This window comes from Geotrypetes seraphini, chromosome 8 (genome assembly GCF_902459505.1).
Source record: "Geotrypetes seraphini chromosome 8, aGeoSer1.1, whole genome shotgun sequence".
Taxonomy (NCBI): domain Eukaryota; kingdom Metazoa; phylum Chordata; class Amphibia; order Gymnophiona; family Dermophiidae; genus Geotrypetes; species Geotrypetes seraphini.
Window position 1 is genome coordinate 86,548,743 of NC_047091.1, and position 16,805 is coordinate 86,565,547.

At 41.7% G+C, this 16,805-nt stretch overlaps 1 protein-coding gene across 1 annotated transcript in view; it reads right to left on the reverse strand.

Annotated features, from left to right (window-relative positions):
* TMPRSS9 (transmembrane serine protease 9) overlaps positions 1-16,805 on the reverse strand; it is a 162,885-nt gene that overhangs the window by 103,717 nt on the left and 42,363 nt on the right. The window contains exons 6-7 of the mRNA XM_033956023.1: positions 15,581-15,648; positions 13,198-13,370 (exon numbers count right to left, since the gene is read on the reverse strand). Coding sequence (XP_033811914.1) covers positions 13,198-13,370; positions 15,581-15,648 — 241 coding nt within the window. The remainder of the gene's footprint in view (positions 1-13,197; positions 13,371-15,580; positions 15,649-16,805) is intronic.

The window sequence follows — 16,805 nt, forward strand, 5'->3', positions numbered from 1 at the left end:
TTCCTGTTTTGTCTCTGCTAAATATTAGAAACAGGAGAAGAGGTCATGAGATGGACACCAGCAATGTCTGAGGCAGAAATTAGGTGAATCAGAGGTCTGTACAGGGCAGGCCCTACAGAATCCTATATCTTATAACAGAAAGAAGATTAGCAAGGTAAGAATCTAATCTTTCATATCTAACATACCAAAGTCCGTTGCTGAGGAAACGTACGATATAGCACTCATGGAACCAGTATAACTAAGGGGAAATACCTTGATAAAACCCCCTGGGCAAAATATAGCCTATGTTGGATGAAGATCCCCTGCTATGCTTCATAAAAGAGATGAGTATCTAATATAATATAGAGTCAATGAAAATTGAATTAAATTAAAAGTATGAAAAATTAAAAAATAGACCGATGAAGATTCTGGTGCTAGTGAATCTGTGAATGAAATCTACACACACTTTGCACCGCTGAGGTCTTTAAACGGGCTAACTGAAAATATCTAAGGTTGTGGGTGGTCTTTTGATATCTGATAAGAAAACCTTAGAAAATATATTATATTATATGCCTTATCTACCTGTGCATACAAAAGCAGTGCCAGAAGACTAGGGAGGGACAGATGAGCCTACCTGCAGTACCAAGGACCCAAAAGTGGCATACTTTCAAGCCTCGTATAGGTATGGAGATTAGACCAAGTAGCTGCTCTACAAATTTCATCAAGTGAAACAGCCCAGGACTCCACCCAGGAAGCAACCACACTTCTAGCTGAATGTGCGGTGATTAAGATAGGGATTGTTTACCACAGGCAATGTAGGAAGAAGAAATTGCCATGCAAATTCATCTGGCAATCAAAGCCTTGAAAGCTAGCTTGCCTCATCTTGATTGGCTGATCAGAACAAAAAGGTGGTCAGATAGCTGGGAGTCAGTCCTCTCCAGGTAGTGAAATAGGTCTCTATGCACATCCAGACTCCACAAGATTCTGTCCTGTTTCGCTGAACCCATAAGGTGAAAGATGGGTAAACGAATCTCCTGATTGACATGGAAGGCAGAAATCCAGGGAAATCCAGACACCTGGTAACCCTATTCCTTCAGGCTGTGAAAGGGAAAAGGAAATAGGATGGGACTAGACATAGAGCCTTTTTCCACAGCTCTTGTAGCTCAGCCTCCTTCCTGTGACTAGAGCAACCTTCCCATTGGCTGGAGCCTACCACATCCTCTGCAGTGGAAGGAGGGGAGCATGGAAAGCTGTAGTGGGCTAAACTCTAAAAAATATCCACACCCTAAGTTTCAAGTTTCAAGTTTCAAGTTTATTAAAAATTTTGATTAAACGCTAAGTCATATTTCAAAGCGATGTACAAAGATATTTAAAATATAATTTCAAAAACAAAAGAGAAAGACAACAATACAAACATTACCCTGCAATAATGCTAGGTTATGTTACATTCAACAATACAAGAGAAACCAGGGAAAAGGGGAATGAACTACAATATAATAAAAAAGAGGGGGAAAGGCAAAAACAAAAGGGGAGGAGTTGAATTAAAAATTAAGAAGATAAAAACCGAGAATGACTAAAAAAGAAGATTAATTAATCGAATGCATCTTTAAACAAGAATGTTTTTAAGTTTGTTTTAAATTTATCAACATTAATCTCTTCTCTTAAGTAGATTGGTAACGAGTTCCAGATTTGTGGAGCAGTAACTGAAAAGATGAATTGTCTTCTTGTATTGATGATTTTAAGTGAAGGAATTGTTAATAAGTGTTGTTCATTTGACCGTAAACTTCTTGTTGAAGAATAAGGATTAAAGATTTGAATATAAATGCAGGTGATTTAAAGAGCATTGCTTTTAAAAGTAAGAAGACAGAGTTTATAAGTTATTCTATGGGATACAGGTAACCAATGAGCATCTATGAGAAGTGGTGTTACATGGTCAAATTTTTTCTTTTTTGTTATGAGTTTAATGGAAGTATTTTGTATGATTTGGAGTCTTTTTATTTCATTTTGTGCAATCCCTTTAAATAGAGCATTGCAGTAATCAATTTTTGAAATTATTAAGGAGTGAATTAAAATATTTAATGATTTGGAGCAAAGATATTGTGAGAGAGAACGAATTTGACGTAATCTATAGAAACAAGATTTGACAACGCTACTGATGTGCTCATGAAAAGTTAATTTGTTATCAAGTATTACTCCAAGAATTTTTATGTTTTTGACTAATTGCAAAGGTGTATTTTTTATAGAAATGGGAGCAGCCAGTTTAGGAAAGTCTTTCCATGGGAAGAGTAATGTTTTTGTCTTTTCAATGTTAAGGGCTAGTTTATTAGTTTCTAGCCATTGATGGATTTGATCTAGTTTGTTATTAATTGCTGCGATTTCAAGAGTATTATTATGATCCAATGGGTGTAAAAGTTGGATGTCATCCGCATATGCATATACATGAAAACCAATAGATTGGCAAACTACCATCAGAGGAGCAAGAAAAATGTTAAAGAGTAGCGGAGAGAGAATTGAACCTTGGGGAATACCATAGGATGTTGATGAAGTATTAGAATTTGAGTTGTTAATTGAAACAAACGATGTTCGATCTGTAAAATAAGATTCAAACCAAGAAAGAACTTGGTCGGTGATGCCTACTGATCGAAGTCTGTCAAGAAGAAGAGGGTGGTCTATGGTATCGAAGGCAGCCGAAAGGTCTATAGAGATTAATAAAACCGATTTGTGATGATCTAGGAAGTAATGAATTGAAGAAGTCATTCCAATCAGTGAATGTTCAGTATTATGGTATTGTCGGAACCCAGTTTGGTTTGGATGTAGAACATTTGTGTTTTCTATGAATTCAGAAATTTGATTGAAAACAATCTTTTCTGTTAATTTAGCCATAAATGGGAGATTTGCTATCGGTCTATAATTTGTAATCTTTTCAGAGCTAGTCTTATGATCCTTGATAATGGGACAAATCACAGAAGATTTCCATGATTTGGGAATATTACTTTGTGTTAAACTTTCATGTATTATTTTTAACATATAAGGACCAAAAATTTCAAAATGTTTCTTTAGAATAAATGGAGGAATGTGGTCTGATTTTGAGTTTTTAATATTTACAGATTTTAATATGGCTTCTAATTCTTTTAGACCTGGAAGCTTGAAGTGAGAACAGGTGGAGTAGGATAAGTTAGAGGAAAGATGATCATTTTCAATTTTGAGACAAATAATTTACATCTTTTAAGAATCCTGAAAATATCCAGACAGTTTGTAATCCTGAATCCTAAATTCTAAGCCCCTCTAAAATTTAGGGCCTGAGGCACATGCCTAGTTTACCTATGCCTAAGGTTACCAGATTTACTCTTAAAAAAAAAAAAGAGGACACATGGCTCCACCCCCACTCAAGTCTCGTGTCTCCTTCCCCGAGCTCCAGGCTACATCTTAAAGTCCTCCACACATACGTGGATGTCAACGTGATGATATCACGCTCATGTGCGCATGCGTGTGATATCATCACATCAACATTCACACATGTGCAGAGGCCCTTCAAAAGCAGCTCCAAGCTCGGAGACTTCCAAAACCCAGACAAACTGCTGACAAATATCTTCCTACTTGGGATCATGACACCAATAATGCTTCACGACATTCATTCCTACCAGAACACCTGGCTTTGGTCACATATGCAAAACACAGATAAATCCTATGCAAATACAGAACCACAAACAAAATGTCCTAATATACACAAACAAACCCTAAGATGCCAGATTCTGCATGCAGTACAATACAACACCAGAGAAATAGAAAGAAATGCTTTTCTTCTTGAACAGTGCAAAATATAGACAACAGATTTAAATTCTGAAAACTGACACATTTCAATCACTAAGTTGAAAATAAAATAATTTTCCCTACCTTTATTGTCTGGTGATTTTATTTTTCTACTCATCTTTTCCCAGTCTCTGATTGCACTTCATTCTATTTGTGCTCTTAACTCTTTCCAGGGCCTTCTTATCCATTTGCAGTTTTTCTCTCCTTCACTTTCTGCCCTACATCTGTCTTTGGCATTAACTTTTAACATTCAACTTTCTTCCATTTTCCTGCTTCCTCCTCTAATCTATCTACTTTTCCATATCTTCCCTTCCCATCTATACATGCACAGTATCTCCTCCCTCTCTCTGCCCTTCTCCATTCTCCATGTGTGGCATCTCCTCCCTCTTTCTTCTCCACTATTCCCATCTATCCATAAACAGCATTTCTTTCAGCTTTCTCCCCTTCCCCACCTCTCCCATCCCTGTACACCATGTCCTCCCTCTCTCCCCTTCCCCTCCATCCCTGTGTACCATCTCCTCCCTTTCTTTCCCTTTTCTATGGTCTGACATCTGTCTTCCCCCTTTACCCCTCCTATGGTCTGGGATCTTCATCCTCTCCTTCCCACAATCTGGCACCTCTGTCCCCTCCTTCTTTTCACTCCTCCCCCTTTATGGTATGGCATCTCTCTGTCTTTCCCTTCCCCCTCCTCCTACCTCAGTCAGGAATTTCTCCCTTCTCCTTCCTTTCCTTAGTCTAGCATCTTTCTCTTCCCCCATCCCATTCCCTATCCAGTGGTCTGACATCTCTCGCCTTTCCTTCCCCCCTTCCCGTGGTCTGGCCTGTCTGGCCCTTCCCTTTCTTCTTCTGGAGGTCTGGCATCTTTACTTCCCTTCTCTTCCCTCCCCATCCCCGCGGTCCAACATCTCTCTTACCCTCCCCATGTAATTTCCCCCACCCCTGCGTGAGATCCAGTGCTTGCTTACCATTCTTCCCAGCAGCACTACTGTAACTCTTCAGGCCGACATCAGCATATGTGAAGTAAACATGCTGAAAGGACACATTTGAAAGGACACATATATCTTATAAGTCTTCTGTCTCTGTCTGTGCTGGGGGGGCTCAAACACAGACAGTGTATTTATTCTGCTGATGTTCTAAGACAAGGCCATTTAATCTTGTTAATGAAGTTAGCTGCTTGAGACAATGGAGGTTCGACCCCATTGTCCCTATGTACCGGTTGAGAGAGATAAGGGAAGCTTTAGCACCTTTAGATTTAGACAATGAAGCACATATCCTGCTCACCCACCCACCCTCCTTTCTTGTCCAACCCCCTTTTCTTGTGTTGGTTACCACTGACCCTTGTAAAAAAAAAAAAAAAAAAAGTATAAAAACTGGATGCAAGCTAATAAAGAACAGGCAATTCCTTTAGGACACTATCTGCGTATCCTTCCTTCCTAAGGAGAATGCCTCCAGATATCTGAACAATCGACAGGGTGTGTGCAGGGCGGTTTCGGGGTTCAATTTGGGGGCTCTTGTCCAGGATGGACTGGATGGACATCACCAGTACTTTGTGAGTATTTCTGAATTTTTTTCTGTTCTTTAATACTCACTTGTATTGGCGTCCTGTTCCAACCCTTTATTTATTACATAAGGTTTTTTGGAAGCCTATTTCTATTGCGCGGAGTTTTTGGGAAACTCCCGCCACAGCTGCTGTTCTTTCGGGAAGAACGAGATTAAGTAAAGGCTTTTGGGAAGTCTATTTGTATTGCGGAGTTATTAAGTAAAGGCTTTTGGGAAGTCTATTTGTATTGTGGAGTTTTCGGGAAGCTCCCGCCACGAAAATAAGCAGCTGCCGTTCTTTCGGGAAGAACAATATTATTTATAGAAACGCCTGCCCACTCTATCGCCTGTGTCTTTGCATGTGCTTTTCTCTTCTATCGCTTTAGAGATACGATTTTATAGAGTATAAGATTATATTGTGTATTATTAATGTACCTCGCTTATAAGGTAAGGTAAGCGAAAATTTCTGCATTGTTATATTGTTTTTGTTATGGCCATAAAGACACTTAGGATTCTCCCCCTCCTAGACAGATGAGACTTGTAAAGCTTATGTTGTCCATGTGTGTGACACTGGATATTATCTTATTAACCCCTGAGTAGATAATATGGCTGGTTGGACTGAAGGACTTCGTAGTTCGAGTCCGTTTCCCCGAGATGGGGCAAATGATAAGTTCTATATGGATATGATAAAGGGTTTGTGTTTGGAGGATCATGAAGCATGGCCATACTATTTAGGGGACCCGCACTGGGACAAAAAATATATGAAAAGGGGAGGCATTAACTGGCTTACACATGCTCCTTATTTGTCAGCCACTGCCAAACACAAAACTTCCAAACTGTCCATTCTCTCACCTGCTCAATTACATGCAGCAGAAAAATATATCTGTGCTGCTAGTCCTCCTCCATATCATTTACAAGTTCCATCACCCAGTGCTCCTCTTAAACTTTATCCCTCCTTATCTAAGGAAGATATGCACCTTATTATAGATGGCATTGTCAGACACAGTTCCCCCTGGGACTGGTCTAAAGTTCCTAGTGTCAGCATTTTAGAGCCTGCTACTGTCACTGCTACAGCTTATAAACTTAACACTAAAGCAGGAAATGCAGTTATGTGGAATGAATTGCAGACAGCTTGATAGGTGTTTTAAATTTAGATCTTCCCTTCCCATTGTAGTAGCTTGCAAACAGAAATCCAGTGAAACTGTTGTGGATTTCTGGAAGAGGTTTAATGAAACCTGGACCCAAGAGGCAGGTCTTAGTGCCCATGCAAATATGGATTCCCTACTTATTCAGACTTTCCTTTCTAACCTTCGTTCTCCCTTGCAAATTCTGGTCAAACAAATGATTTCAGAATGGCCCACTAGTTCTCGTGCTGAATTTCAGAATAAATTAATGGAAAAGAAGCCACTGGTTGCTTTGAGATCTCTAAGCCTCGGGAAATCCTGCATTATCAGTGCCAGCTACCCACCTGGGGACCGCATCTGTCCGCTCCTCGCGGAAGAGGGGGTCGCGGATTTCGCAGGGGGTGGGCCCCTGCTTCCGGTCAAGGTGGTAATAATCCATCCCAAAGTACTGGATGTTTCAATTGTGGGGACCCTGGTCACTGGCTTAATCAATGTCCACATCCCAGACCCCCCGCTTTGCCAGTTCAGTCCGCCCTATCTGCCACTCCTCCTCATTTTCCCATCTCTTGGCACAATCCCCCAACTTCCCAATGAAGGGACCCAGAGGTTTATACCCCAGCATTCAATTTGGTCTCTGCCTCTGCCAAGGATTCCCCCTTGATATCTCTTATTGTCCAGGGGAGTCCAGTGCCTTTCCTTGTAGATTCGGGTGCCACTTGTAGCACCATCAGTGAGGATTACTATTAGGGTCCGCGCATGAATGCTGAACCTTCCATGGGAATTAATGGGGTTTTGACTACACCCCTGTCTGAAGCCCATCCAGATACAGGTTTCACTCTATTCCAGCACTCCTTTCTTATTATTCCCCATTGCCCTGTCAGCCTTCTTGGTCGTGATCTTTTCTTCCCTCTTCTCATCCAGCTCACTACAGATGATACAGGAGGTTTGCATGTCCTTTCCTCCGTCATTCCCATTCGCCCTCCATCCACCCTTTAGGCTCTATTTCATGCACCCCCTATCGTGCTTCTCTGAAATCACTCACTCCCGTTTTCATTAAGCAGTACCCAATCTCCCGGGAAAAGGAGAGAGTCATGATTCCACTGATTGCTTCTTTTCTTTCCTCCGGTATTATTAAAACCACCATCTCTTCCTACAATACGCCCATCAATCCTGTTGTCAAACTGATGGCACCCCCCGTTTCGTCTGAGACCTTAGGACTGTTAATGCTTTGGTAATTCCCATTGCACCCATTGTCCCTGATGTTTCTTCCCTCCTCTTTTCCATTCCACCTGCAGCCAATGTTTAGAGCCCTGGCTGCATGTGCTACTCCTCTGACCCTTGGTCACCCCACTACCCTTCACACTTCTCACGATGTCCAAGCCCTCCTTCGCAACATTCAAACCCAGCATATGTCTGCTCAGCGCCTTAGTGGTTATGAGGTTATCCTTCTTTCTAATCCTAATCTCACTATCAGATATTCTGCCCCAACTTCCCTCCATTTAAATGGGCTTCTGGGTCTCAAGGGTGAACAGGATTCCCTTCCTCTCTTTTTTCTCAGCTTCAGTCCTTTGTTACCCCCTCTGAACTTGATGCCTGGCATCTGGCAGGTGCCCAAAGCCACCCTTCAGACTGACTTTGGTGCAAAGAGGGGAAACCCTGTATACCAGCTGCTAGCTCTCCCTTATTCATTGCCCAATATCATGGCATTGGTCTCCGCAGTGCTCGCTCGACACTTCAACTTCTTGCCAGTGACTTTTTCATTCTTGACCTTCGCTCCCTGATACAGACATATATAGCTCGACACCTTACTTACCCCACTTCTCCTTTTACACACTTACAGATTGACTTTACTCATATTCCTCATGCCACCGGGACTCGCCAGGATTACGCCCTTGTTATTGTTGACATGTTCTCCCGATGGCCTGAAGTTTTTTCCCACTACAAATGAAACTGCTCAGACTGTGGTGAACATTTTACTTCGTGAAATCATCCCTAGGTGGGGATGTCCCACACACATCAACTCAGATAATGGTCCTGCTTTCACTGCCAGAGTATGCACAGATTTAGCTATCGCACTCCGCATTGAGTGGAAATTTCATCTCCCATCTCACCCACAGAGTTCTGGTATTGTCGAACGCATGAACAGGACTATTAAAGACAAAATCAGAAAAGCCACAGCTGGCACGTTTGTGAATTGGAAAAAATTCCTTCCTATTGTTTTAGCTGAAATTAGGATGTTGCCAATTTAAAATGCTTTTTCTTTTTCTTAGCAGCAGTTCGGATATATACATAGCCATCCCAGACCAGTTTTAGCACAAAGATATTTCTAATGTATTCCAAGGATCCTCTTTATCACTGCAGAGATAGAGATGATCCAAAGAGACATTAGCTTTATGCCTTTTTCCGAATATGAGATGGTTATGATATGCATTATTTGTATTACTCATGTGTTCATCTTTATTTTGGTTTTCTATAACAATGTGTTTATTTGCAGAGTTAAATTCAGCCCTGCACACTTGACAGATGGAAAAATAGCTTAACGCCTAAAACTTTGTGCTTTATGTTTTGTCTGTGCCATGTGGTCTGTGTTTTGTCTACTTGTTTTAGTTTAGTGGGTACCACAGGATACATAACATTGGCTATTTCTAGAGCTCTTTTACCACTTTTTACTAGCCTAATTGCGTAATGTTCTTTTTACTTATAGCTTTCATATTCTAAATGTAGCTTAGTTAGGGGTTATATGTTTAAGAAAAGGTTATACAGTGTTTATTCTATGGTGCTCACTAGATATGAACCATTCAGTATACATTTCCGAATACATTCAGTACATAATTATGGTCTCTCTGAAGTGCCATAATAGTTATATGCAGCACACAAAAACATCTTTTTAGAATGTCCGATTAAGAACCTTAAGTAACTGAATTTTGTCTCTCTTTTGCCATAACTATACCAAGTAAATGCATTAATATTGTCACATGTTGCCACATTCAGTACAGGCAACCTGGTCTCTCTCTCTACTCTCTCTCTCTCTCTCTCTACATTCAGTACAGGCAACATGGTTTCTCTCTCGTTTTCTATCTCTTATTTGGATTACACTGGAGTACAGCTGCTGTATGATATCTGGAATCTTTTCAAGCCGGTGTATCCCTCCCTGTATGCACAGACATCATTTAATCCCAAGGGTGAATACCACCAGTTTCCAGTGACTAACAGATCCTGTGCAGACATCATTTCATCCCAAGTGTGCATCTCACCAGTTTAAAGAGACTGTCGGTTCCTGCTGGAATAATTCATCTTCCTGCACCTTGAATGTAAAGACTTCTCTACCTTCTCACACATGCTGTACACAATGTTTCCTGTTCACTGTTTCCTGTTCATTGGATCTACGGATTCATGATAGCCACCTTCCTATGAACTCTGCTGTACAGTTCAACCTATTTACTGAACAATAGAACCTACTGCACACCTCTGGTAACTAATGATTCTATGGACATTCCAGACTTTATTTCATATGCTGTGCATCCACTACCTCTTGGTATGGGGAACGAGACATTTCAAAAGCTGCTGAACTTTACTGAACTCCATGCATACATTTTACAACTTAAGAAAACCTCCAAAGAAGTGAATCATACTATCACTTTTGAAAATGGGCAGATTGCACAAACTGTAGAAAATTTGCTTTGAGATGCTCATGTCTCAAGTTTGGGAACTTTTCTTTGAGTATTCGCCCACTGCAAACCACGTATTTAATGTTTTAATTCACCCTATCATTATCTTAATTATTCTACAAATTTTGCTATGTATTGTTATGATTCTCCTTTGCTGTAAAGTGAAACACATGTACATTTCTTTATCCCACAACGTTCCCTCTAGCTTTTAAGACAGTTATACATATATTTCCAGTATCTTCTCTGACACTTGCTAATTTGGTTTTAATTTGGCATGGCCTATTTCATTGCATACCAGGATCAGACATAATATATTATCTCATATCCCATACTTGCATACTCTCTCATGACATCTTGGTACCTTTATGCCTGAACTTCCTGAGAAAGTTTCCTGAAACATAGAAACATAGAAATTGACGGCAGATAAGGGCCACGGCCCATCCAGTCTGCCCACCCTAATGACCCTCCCCTGCCTTTACTTTGCGAATAGATCCCACGTGTCGATCCCATTTGGCCTTAAAATCAGGCACGCTGCTGGCCTCAATCACCTGAAGTGGAAGACCATTCCAGCGATCAACCACCCTTTCAGTGAAAAAGAATTTCCTGGTGTCACCACGCAGTTTCCCGCCTCTGATTTTCCACGGATGTCCTCTTGTTGCCGTGGGACCTTTGAAAAAGAAGATATCCTCCTCTGCATCGATGCGGCCCGTGAGATACTTGAACGTCTCGATCATGTCTCCCCTCTCTCTGTGCTCCTCGAGCGAGTATAGCTGTAATTTATCTAACCGTTCTTCGTACGGGAGATCCTTCAGTCCCGAGACCATCCGGGTGGCCATTCTCTGGACCGACTCCAGCCTCAGCACATCCTTACGGTAATGCGGCCTCCAGAATTGCACACAGTATTCCAGGTGGGGTCTCACCATGGATCTATACAGAGGCATAATGACTTCAGGCTTACGGCTGACGAAACCCCTGCGTATGCAACCTATGATTTGTCTTGCCTTGGAAGAAGCTTGCTCCACTTGATTGGCAGCCTTCATGTCCTCACTGACGATCACCCCTAAGTCCCGTTCTGCTACCGTTCTTGTTAGGATCTCGCCATTAAGGGTATAAGTCCTGCATGGATTTTGGGTACCCAGGTGCATAACTTTGCATTTTTTGGCATTGAAGCTGAGCTGCCATGTCTTAGACCAGGTCTCTAGTAAGAGTAGATCGTGCATCATATTGTCGGGCATTGAATTTTTTTCTATTGTACTTTTGCCCACTACATTGCTTAGTTTGGCGTCATCCCTTATGCACCGTTCATTCGCTCAATGACGGGTAAGATATAGCATACTGACTGTACAACCTAAGACAGAGGTTTGAACTCATAATGGGAACTGTTTATCTTCATAGCTTGGAGATTCTGCAGGACAGAGGATGTGCTGCTATAATGTTGGAGGTAAGCGAGGCATCTGCAAAATGCAGACTGGCTGTTTATAGAAGGGTACCACAAGCTTGCCTTCATTTCAAAGAATAAAAATAAAAATAAACAAAGTATGGGAGATGTCAGCATAACTATTGCTAGCAAACAGCATTTTCAGGTGGCATAACTAATGTCAGCAAAGGCCTATGGGAAATTATATCAATCTGACTCTGGAATGTAGATGCAGATAGACCCTGAGTGCTTATTCACAGAAAGCATCTAGAAAGACGGGTTTCAAATAGCCCTGATTAAATCATAATTGCAGATCAACTTATAGCTAAAAGGTGTTAATATGTTGATGTCTGATGCTTGGGATGGACAGCTTGGGATGTACAGTGGGTCCAGGTGCACAGATAACTAAGATTAATCAGAAACTATTGTCAGAGGCATACTGGAAATTACATTCGACTGCAGCCTATTCTTTTTTCTGTCTAGCACAAGTTTACTATGTTTATTCTGTATTTTAGAATAAGTTTCAAAACTATAAAAGCCCCCTCGCACTCTATCTGAAGCTTGGGACATCGCCCTCCCCACCCCCCTGTTTTTCTCTCTTTCTTTGTGTGTTCTCTCTCATTCACAAGAACACAGAAGCAGTCTCTGTACAGCTCCTAAAACCCCTCCTCAAGAGACATATCTAGAATATCTCTCCCTCCACGCTCATGCTGTGCATTTATGACGTCATTTTCATGATGTAAGAGGGGATTGAAAGGACACATTTGAAAGGACACATATATCTTATAAGTCTTCTGTCTCTGTCTGTGCTGGAGGGGCTCAAACACAGACAGTGTTTGTGTTTATTCTGCTGATGTTCTGAGACAAGGCCATTTAATCTTGTTAATGAAGTTAGCTGCTTGAGACAATGGAGGTTCGACCCCCCCCCCTCCCCCACTGCTATGTACTGGTTGAGAGAGATAAGGGAAGCTTTAGTACCTTTAGATTTAGACAATGAAGCACATATCCTGCTCACCCACCCACCCCCCTTTCTTGTCCAACCCCCTTTTCTTGTGTTGGTTACCACTGACCCTTGTAAAAAAAAAAGGTATAAAAACTGGATGTAAGCTAATAAAGAACAGGCAATTCCTTTAGGACAGTCTGCGTATCCTTCCTTCCTAAGGGGAATGCCTCCAGATTCTGAACAAGCGACAGGGTGTGTGCAGGGCAGTTTCGGAACCAAGAAACGGACCCTGTTCATTTCACATGCTGCCTTCAGTGACCCAGAAGCTTTCTCTCTGCTACTGCTTCCTGTCTCCTCATAGGTGGGAAGCAGTAGCAGAAAGAAAGCTTCAGGGTCACTGAAGGCAGTGTGTTTACTTCACACACACTGCCATTGGCCTGAAGAGTTACAGCAGCGCTGCTGGGAAAAATGGTGAGCAAGCACGAATCGCACCAGGGTGGGTAGGTGGAGGAGAGGGGAAGAGACTTCAGATAGGTGCGCAAGCTGCTGTAGGGTTACCAGATGTCCAGTTTCCCTGGACAAAAGTAGCAAAATAAAAAACCTGCTCAGACTTCCAACAGAGTCCTCTAAAAGAGGACATGTCCGTGAAACCCGGACTTCTGGTAAATCTACCTATGCCTTAATCCAGCTCTAGCCAGTAAGGGGCACTCCACCTACCCATGAGAGAAGCAGACAAGATGTTCCCATGGTGTGCAAGAGGGATGCTGTTTCCCTTCAGGGCTATGCTCAGGCCTTGACGAAGGGTAACTTCAACGAGGGCAGGCCTCCAGGATAACCAGGATCGATGCAATCGCAAACGACACCATACCATAACACTACCATTTCCATTCCTACCCACAAAAAAGGAGACATACATCAGGCATACATCAGCAAAGTGGCCATCACATAAGAAACTATTTCAAATGATATTAAAGAAACTTCCAGAAGGATTAAATAGATAAGAAATAAAACAAAAAGGGGCATCAATAATAGGAGCAAAAGGTCATGTGTATGAGGGGGGCATGACAATATTACTAATAAAACCAACAGATAGAACCTACTACTGCTAGTCATTTCTACAGCACTGCTAGATGTATATAATGCCGTACACATTATATGCAGGTACTTTCTTTGTCCCTAATGCAATGGCGAGTTAGGTGACTTGTCCAAGTTCATAAGGAGCTGCAGTGGGAATTGAACCCAGTTCCCCAGGATCATAGTTTGCTACACTAACCATTAGCTACTCCACTTCACATGGAGGCGAACCAAGGAGGAAGAGAACAGAGAAAGACTCAGAGAGGAAGGTAAGCTAGAACAGAGAGCTCTTAGAGAGTGGAGAAGGAAGTGTTCAATATACAGTGTCATAGTTCTGGAATTATTCATCACATAAGAACACATGAAAGGATAAATTGCAGGTGTTTTTAAGGACATATAATGGTGAGCTTACTGTAGAGCACCAACTTAGCTCTCTGAATTTCCAACTTTTCAGTACTCAACCACCCTTAAGGAGAGATTGCCTGATGCCTAAGGCCCCTCCCATAGGGAGGGAGTAGGCATTTCTCCGGCTAGCTTTTGTGAACAAGGTAGGGGGGCAGGGAGCATCAGGGAGCACAACAGCGGTGGCGAGAGGGAGTGTGCATGCCTCCTGTTGCTGGGGGGGGGTGGCGCACGTATGTGTCAGGGGGTTGCTTGACAGCGGTGATGGGAGAGAGTGGGCATCCCTCCCACTGCTGGGGGGTGTCAGGGGGGTTGCTTGATGGCGGTGGCAGGAAGGAGTTGGGCATCCCTCCTTTCAGTGGGAGGGGCAAAATTTTCTGGCAGGTCTGAGCTGTCAAGCCTTACTTTCCTGTCAATGCCTGAGCTAATCAGTGCTCAGGCACTGACCAGAAAATAATGCTACAACAGCTCAGACCTGCCAGAAAATTTTGCCCGTAAATGTAGGACAGTGAGATTAGAGAATCACCTGGCAATAATAGAGAATCACCCGGAGTGCTCTTTTAAATATTAATGACCTTGTTGTAATACATTTGCATGGCAGGGTTGGAGTCTGCCAGGAAGCTCGGAAAAGACCACAATGAGCCTTTTTGAAAATTGGCCAGTAGAATACTTCCATGCTAAACTGGCTGGAACTGGTTTAGCGATCATCATTAAAGGCACAGTGGGTTTTGAGAAACTTCCCCTATGATAGTGTCCTGTTTCATCTGTTTGTGGAAGTGGGTGTGTGCTGGGCACTCCTGTAGATCTAATAACATATCTACCCAAACACTCCTCCAAATCATCTCAGCCTCTGACCATCTGAAATCTCAGCAGTATTTCCAGTTTATGGGCAGTATGAAACAGGAGCACTGCTAAGCTTTGATAACAGAATAGAACCTTTCACCCTCTCCCTATTAATAGTAGGGAGAATGATATAGGGTGAGTGAAGGGATACGTGTAGTTTTCCTTAGGCTGTGTTTGAAGCTGTAAATCCAGACCTTGTTTGATTTCCTTCTCTTGTTGAAATACTGCAAGGCCATTTTATGTTTGAGAAGATGTGTGTTCTTATCTTGTTGTGAAGTGAATTCAATTGTTTTCATAAGCTGTATTTGCAAGAAGCTTTAGATAAAGAAAAAGGCTCTGCTGACCAAAGCACCTTTAAACTTTGGCCTTTAGATAGTAAGATGCTTGTTATTTCTTTAAAGTTTTATGTGACCTGTGTCCATATATGGTTTGTATTTACGTCACATGCTGACACATGCTGACGACACTGATTCATGTAAAATGATATAAAAAGAGTTACAGAACATTCAATAAATGACATGTTTGGGAGATAGTTTGTTGTCTCTAAGATATTGTCCCCAGATGCATCTGACTTGTGAATGACAGAGAGTGTGGGGCAGTAATTGGGACCTAATCTTTTCAGTGAGATTACTACTACTTATCAATTATATAGCGCTGAAAGGCGTAAGCAGCAATGTACATTTTGACATTTAATGATCAAGAAGTTGGCTTAGGGAAAGCTGGGGATAAAACTGTGACTAACAGGACTTAAGCAGCACAACTAGTTATAGAAACCACTCACCAGAAGTACAGAATGGAGCTATTGACATAGTTGCCCTCCAGACTTGAATGCTTGAAGCTAGAGTTAATCTACAATTAAAAAAAAAAAATCCTCAGATTAAGGCCTGGACAAGATGACACAGCTACAAACACTCTTCATACAGAGATATTTATCAAGCACCCAAAGATCATCAACCTACCCAGCTCTAAATATTAACTGACTCATAACTCTACCTCTTATATCATGTGAAATTATCCTGCTAAACAGAAGACAGGTGTAGCTAGCGCAGCTGGATTTTAAAAAAGGTTTGGAGAAATTCTTAGGGAAAAGTACATAAATCATGGATTCCCAAACCTGCTTCTGGAGGTACTCCAGAAAATCAGGTTTTCAGGTATTCACGATGAATATTCATGAGAGATATTTGCATGTACTGCCTCTACTGCATGCAAATCTCTCTCATGAATATTCAATGTGGATATCCTAAAAACCCTGATTGGCTGGGGTGCTTCTGGGACCAGGTTTGGGAATTACTGCCATAAACCATTATTAAGGAAGACCTGAGGATAAGTAGCATGGATTATTGCTACTTTGGGGGGATCCTGACAAGTAGTTGCAACTTGGATTGGAAACAGGATACTTGGCTAGGTGGACCTTTGATTTCAACCAATAGGACAATTCTTATGTTCTTATGACCATTTTACTAGTAAGTCATCAGTGGGGTAGGTAGGAAGATCCTTGAAAAATAAATACGAGGGCAAATCAGAAATTAAAGGAATTTGTTAAAATAAGCGATAATCAGAAGAGTTAGCAAAATGTAAGATAAGTACTCGTACATTGCCTGTTGGATAATTTGTCCATGCACAGTGTAGTGCTCGGCCTTTAATCATGTGGCAGCCATGAGGTCAGAAATATGGATGCTCCATTGTAAGATTGCACCATTGAAGAACAATGTGAACTAGTGTGCTTTCTTTAGGCAGAGGAAGTGAAACCTTTGGAAATTCACCATTGGATATTGACTCAGTATGGACAGCACCATGAATCAACAAAAGGTTTGAGTGGGTAAAAAAGTTTAAAGTGGGAAGAAAAGGTGTAACCGACGAAGGTTGTTCTGGTCACCCATCAACATCGTGCACACAAGAGCACATTGACAGGACAGAAGCATTGATTAGAGAAGACCGATGGATGGTGTCTCAATTGGCTGCAAATTTGGACATCAGCTATGGATCTGCATTTGCCATAATGCATG